We start from the raw sequence: 6,138 nt of genomic DNA on the forward strand, positions 1-6,138 counted from the left end.
GGGGGGGGGGGGGGGCCTGAGCAGAAAGGTGAGACTGGGCGGGGTGTGGCTTAAGTTGAGGTGCATTGTGGGTGCTGCTTTCTCAAACTTAGGTCCTGGCGAAGGTCCATTGATTTATCTCATTTGATAAGTAGGGGACAGAGGACCAGAAGGACCATCTGTTGTCCCAATTCTCTCTCCCTGCTGTTATCTCCCTGTCCTAGGGAGAAAACTGAGCTCAGAGAAATTTGGAGACCTGTCTGAGGTCACACAGCTTAACAGTGACATAGCAGGTTCCCCAACCCTTGCCTGGCCTCCCATGCCCAGGGAGGTAGGCGTGGGCAGAATTTCATCTCTCCTCTGCACCCCCTTTTGGTGTTCTAGACCTAGAGAGCATCTACCTTCAGGACAGCCTCCTGAGTGGCCCTTCACAGGACGACAGTCTCCTAGCCTGCTCTCCTGGCCTCACCCTCGATGACGGCTGGCCCTCCCCAGAGGAGCCCCCAAGCCCCACCCAGAAGCACCGGCAGCGGCTGCCCGGGGCTCAGGGGCCTGACGTCGGCGGAGCCCACTTGCACGGCTCCCTGCCATCAGTGGACAGTGGCTCTCTCTCAGAAGAAGAGGATGAAGTGTTCTATAACTGAGGCCAGCTGGCCAGTCCAGTGTCTGCGGACCCTGCTGGGAGCCAGCTGCACCAGCGCACCCATCTAGCTGAGCATCTCTTGGCTCCTCAGTACAGACACAGGGTGGGGTGTGGCAGGGATGGTGGCCGTCATTCTTGTGGACCACTCAGTGCCTCCGTGGACCTGCCCTCAATCTTTGGAGGCCCCTGCTCTGTGCTTGGCCCCTCCAGGGTCTCTGCCCACAGCCTGCTCCAGGACTCGAATCGGATACCAAGGCAACAAGCCCCAGGAGAGCTGACAGTCGGCCCCCGGAAAGATGGGGAGGATCATCGACCTGGGTTCAGCCCCTCCCCAGTCACCCTGTGCATTTGTCTCATGGAAGGTGGGACCTTTTCTTCTGGTCATGCCATTCCTGGACTCTCTTCAGTCTCTGGACAGTCTGTCTGTCCTTCCCCTCTTATGTGGTTCTTCTGTGACCCCCAAGCTCCCCAGCCAAGAGGACCCACGTCTCCTCCCTCACACCCCCTTCCTCTCCTACAGAGATCTCTGATGATATTAAAGTAGTGTGTTCATTCTGGATGAACTTGACCGGGTCTCCCGGGGGAAGGCATGTTGCCGGGCCCTGGGTGAGGGTCTGGGGGGTTAAGGAGGGTTCCTGCCACCCACACACAAACACCTGAGGGGTTCCACTTTACAAGTGTACCGCAGTCGGGGAGACCAAGTCTGGAGGGCAGGACCACACACACACACAGATGACCTGGTAGGGACTCTTCCCTCCATCTCCCTGCTAAGGCATGGAGGCTGAGGGGCCCCAGGCCCAGCCTGTGAGCACCAGCTACCTCAAGGGCTTAACTTAGGCCAACACAAGGGGCCAAGCACAAACCCTTGGGGGAGAAGGTGGGTGAACAGTGGGTCTGGGGATTGGCTTTATTTTTATTTTCTCAGGAGCTGCTGGTTAGGAACAGATAATCCCAGAAGGTACGTCTACCAGAGTGATTTTTCTTTTTCTTCCAAACAAGAGATGTTGTCCTCTTAGGGTGGGAGAGCCAGAATGAATACGGAGCCCTGTTCAGGCTGGGTAGAGCTGCCTGCTGCTCTGAGTTGCTGCGCTTCACTGGAGGGACAGGGGAGGGAGGAGGGACGGGGCTTTAGCCTCCGGAGCTCTCAGCTGGCTTGGATCCCAAGGCTGGCTCACTTGGGGGCCGGTGGGTTGATCAAGGTGGAAATTGCTTTCTTCAACTAGAGTAGAGAAAAAAGGATGGAGGAGGAGAAGGGTTAGCGGGGATGGAGACACCTCTGATCCTCATCACTGAGAGCACCCCTTTAATGGCCAAGTCGGTACATTTGCTGGAGCCATGGCATAGTTAAGGGACACTGAACCCAGAGAGCGGCAGACTGGTCACTGGTGTCCCAGGCTCAGTGGCTACTCTAATCCAAGGGATGGGATTACATCAGCGTTCTGTGTAGCTTTGAAAGGGAGAACGTTGGGACCCCCACCTCCTCCGCTTTGCCCCGCCCTCAAGACTCCAGTACCTCCGCCCAGGACACGGAGCCCACAGCTCTGCCCTGTGATGTCACGAACAGCTTCTGCAGGGTCAGCAGCTCAAAGAGGCTGTGCGTCTGAAAGGGGAGTTGACAGGAAGTGTCGGAGTCAGGGAACACCCCTCTGCCCACACACCCTTCTCTGTGCCAGGTGAGTGGAAGACTAGAGCCCAGCCGGCAGTGTCTGCTCTGACCACTAGGGGGAGCCAGATTCCACGCGAGAAGCAAGGCTTTGGGGAGAAGGAAGCCTTTGGTCCAGGTAACCCAGCCTCAAGGAGAGACAACTTGGGACCATAGCTAGGTTCCTAGACTGTGTCTGTCACCCCCACCCCACCCCAAGTGCCTGCTTTTAGAGGCTAGATGATGTACCAGATGTCACACAAGGGGCCAGGGGGAGGGCCTCACATCGGGGTCCCTGTGTGATATTTACAATCTTTAAAAAAATTTTTTTTTGTTTAGTTTTTTAGACAGGGTTTCTCTGTGTAGTCCTGGAGTCGTCAGATTCGCTTTATAGACCAGGCTAGCCTCAAACTCATGGAGATTTTCTGCCTCTGAGTGCTGGGCTTAAAGGTGTTTGCCATCACACCCAGATTTTTTAAAATAATTTATTTACTTTTACTTTATGTGCATTAGTGTAAAGATGTCAGCTCTCTGAAGTTACAGACAGTTGTGAGCTGACCTGTGGGTGCTGGGAATTGGACCCGGGTCTTTTGGAAGAGTAGACTGAGACATCTCTCCAGCCCCAAATTTTTTTTTTTTTTTAATGTGCATGGATATTTTGCCTTCCTGCATGTCTGAAGAGTGTGCATACAAGAAAAGGGTGCTGAATCTTCTAGGACTGGAGTTACAGACACTTGTGAGCTGCCATACGGTTTTTGAGGATTGAACCCTTGTCTTCTGGAAGAGCCGCTGGTGTTCCTAAAGCTGAGCCATCTCTCCAGCCCCATGGGAGGCTTCTAACTAACAAGCATGTGTTTCCACCCAGAAGCATGTGTTTCCCAAGCTTAGGCACGTATACGTGTGTGTGTGTGTGTGTGTGTGTGTGTGTGTGTTTGTACACAACACCGTGCAGAGGGAGGAGGTGGAGCCTGAGTTCCCCATCAGGTCCTCCCTCCCCACCCACTTTCTCCCTTACCTGGTACAGGGAGGTATCTGGGGACAGCTGCAGGGTCACCGGCTGTGTGGGACAGCCACTAGCCAAGATGTCCTGGAGAAAGCGCTGGCAATTGGGGAAAGACAATGGGGCGTGAGCCAGCCTACATTCCCAGGCTCCCACCCCAACTCTGTCCCCACCGCTGGCAGGGGAACCCACCTCTTGGCCTGGAGCCCAGGAAGCAGGCTCAGTCTGGAGGGCTTTCACCAAGTGAGTCCTTTCCACGATGCCCACCAGGGTCTGAGACTCTAGGAAGTGCAGGGGTTCAGGGGGGTGGTTATAAAGATAGACATCACATAATCTGAGCACCTACTGTGTGCCAAGAACAGGCTAGGTGTTTCTTTTTAACAGTTACTATTTTTAGCTTATGTATATGAATGTTTTGCCTGCATCTTTTCACCACGCATACTGTGTGCCTGGTGCTCACGGAGGACAGTGGGTACTAGAGCCCCTGGAACTAGGGTCAGAAATGGTTGTAAGCTGCCATGAGAGTGCTAGGAACCAAGGCCATCTCTCTCCAGCCACATGCTGGGTGTTCTTATGTCTCAGGAAATTTACAGAACTTTCCATCTCCTGGGACACCTGACACCCCCTTTGCAGATGAGGAAATGAAGGCTGAGAGGCACAGCATTTAACTGTCCTGGCTACAGAAACCAGTTTTAGACGTGGATGTTTGGCAGCTGCGGATGGCTGCATCATCCTTGAATAGAAACCCAATAGCCATTCCTGGGCTGTTTTACGAGCCTTCCCATCTCTAAACATGACACACACATGGAAGTTAGCAATGGGTTTTATGTCCATCCCATCCATGAATAAACCAAAACACAGAGAAGCTAAGGGATTTGCCCCTGGTCACACGGCAAAGTCTGGATTCAGAGGCAGAGCCAACACCCCACCTGCCCTTTCTGCCCCGACACTCAGGGGAGATCTCCACCCTTCCTCCCAGGCAGCACCCCCTAACCCAGCTAGGTACCTCTGGTCTCCACCAAGGGATACTGGGCCACATCTGTGGAGGTCACAGCCTGGACCACTTCCTCCAGGGGCATGTCCTTGGCCAGTGTGGTGAGGGTGCAGTTCATGAAGTGAGCCACAGTCAAAGGGTAGGAGCTGTGGGCAGACGGAGGGATGTATCAGGGCCCGCAGTGGGGGTGACAGCCCCCAGGACAAGACAGGGAACCTCACTGGGAGAGGACCCACGTGTGATAGTTGACGGTTAATATTTCAATTTGACAAGATATAGAGTCATGAGACCTCAGCAAAGTACTCTCTAGACTGTATCAACAGAGGTAGAAGGACCTACCCTAAGCCAGGGCGGTGCCGTCCCATGAGCAGGGGTCCTGAACTTAACACTAAAAGAAAAGGTGAGCTGAGCACCAGCATCCCTCCCTCTGTCTCTCTCTCTGCTTCCTGATGGTGGCTATGACCAGCTGCCTCCCATTCCTGCAGCCATGCCTTTCCCTCCCCTGCTACCCCCACCCCCCACCGCCATGATGGACTGCGCACCCTCAAACTGTGAGCCAGAATAAACCCTTTCTTCCTGAAGTTGTTTTTGTCAGATGTTTTAGTGTACCAAGAACAAATACTTTTGGCTGATGAGTGCAAGATCAGGGGGACTGAAGGAATGAGTAACACACAGGACTCTGCCGCAGGAAGGAGCATAGAGACTGACTCACTATCGGGCAGATTCCGCACCCTCAGCTTTCCAACACCAGCTCCACAGGGGCCGGACCACCTAGCAGGATTCAGCTCTAGGGAATTTCTTTTGGTTTTGTTTGTTTGTTTGCGCCTGAGAGAATTTTATAGCAGGTTTGAGAGCACGAGGAAAGGCACACCCATATGACAACAAGGTAATGGGTTTAGAGCAGGCCATAGACACAGAGGATCTTGAGCCTCTGGCCCTGCTGCTGTGGGAACAAAATCTGCTGGGTGCATTGTGGTCAAGGCAGGACCTCAGACCCCATCTGCATCCCAGCTCCTGACCACCTAGCCAGGAGGGAGGAGAGGGAAGAGAGATGCGTCTCCTAGCCGGTGCTCAACCTCAATGGCCAAGCTCCGGCTCTCTCCCAGCTCTGGGGAGGTTGAGGGATGGAAGGTGGCCTGAGGGCAATTGCGGTGGCATTTGGGGGGTGTCCCTTAGCTTCCAGACCTTCCTGGACACCCCATTAGTCAGCCTGAGGCTCACCCGATCTTGCGGCCTCGGATCCGAGGCAGGTATGGCAGTTTCTTGGCCATGATGGTGCCATCGTAGAAAGAGGGCTGACAGTTTTGGGAGATGACGTTGGCCGCCAGCACTGCCATCATCACGGGCAGCGCGTGAACAATCTGGCCAGTCAGCTCGAAGGCCAGCAGCGCCGTGGACATGGTGTGGGTTACCGCCCCCGAGAAGGCGGCAGCACCTGCAGGGACAGGATCACTGTGGGTGACTCAGGCCAGGTTCACCCAGAGGGCGAGGTGGACATAGCATGATCATGGCAAGGGTCAGAGATGACTGGAGGGCACATACAGAAAACTGCTAAAACTGCCCAGGCAAGAGGGATACAGAAGGGGTGGGGAATGGGGAAAAGGCAGATCTAAGAGAGAGCTGGGAGCCAGGCATGGTGGTGCATGCCTTTGATCCCAGCGCTTGGGAGACAGAGACAGGCAGGCAGATCTCTGAGTTCAAGGCCAGCCTGATTTAAAGTGACTTCCAGGACAACTAGGGCTACACAGAGAAACCCTGTTGAGAGAGACAGACAGACAGACAGACATACAGACACACACAGAGACAGAGAGCAGAGATGGAAAGACAGAGAAAGACATACACACAGAGAGACAGACATACAGACAGACACAGAGACAGAG

The 6,138-nt window shown here is 54.3% G+C and overlaps 2 protein-coding genes across 3 annotated transcripts in view; one reads left to right on the top strand and one right to left on the bottom strand.

The window, feature by feature from the left end:
* The window catches only part of Fam131c (family with sequence similarity 131 member C), a 16,016-nt gene extending 14,837 nt beyond the window's left edge, over positions 1-1,179 (top strand). The window contains exon 7 of the mRNA XM_055611176.1: positions 364-1,179. Coding sequence (XP_055467151.1) covers positions 364-623 — 260 coding nt within the window. The 3' untranslated portion in view covers positions 624-1,179. The remainder of the gene's footprint in view (positions 1-363) is intronic.
* Positions 1,180-1,793: 614 nt separating this feature from the next.
* The window catches only part of LOC129679803 (chloride channel protein ClC-Ka), a 12,260-nt gene continuing 7,915 nt past the window's right edge, over positions 1,794-6,138 (bottom strand). For both annotated transcript variants that reach the window (XM_055611252.1, XM_055611251.1), the window contains 6 exons: positions 5,480-5,693; positions 4,271-4,404; positions 3,457-3,545; positions 3,280-3,363; positions 2,136-2,222; positions 1,794-1,841 (listed from right to left, as the gene is read on the bottom strand). In XM_055611252.1, the coding sequence (XP_055467227.1) occupies positions 1,794-1,841; positions 2,136-2,222; positions 3,280-3,363; positions 3,457-3,545; positions 4,271-4,404; positions 5,480-5,693 (656 nt within the window). The remainder of the gene's footprint in view (positions 1,842-2,135; positions 2,223-3,279; positions 3,364-3,456; positions 3,546-4,270; positions 4,405-5,479; positions 5,694-6,138) is intronic.

This window comes from Psammomys obesus, unplaced genomic scaffold (assembly GCF_907164565.1).
Source record: "Psammomys obesus unplaced genomic scaffold, mPsaObe1.curated_primary_1811, whole genome shotgun sequence".
NCBI classification, from domain to species: Eukaryota; Metazoa; Chordata; class Mammalia; order Rodentia; family Muridae; genus Psammomys; species Psammomys obesus.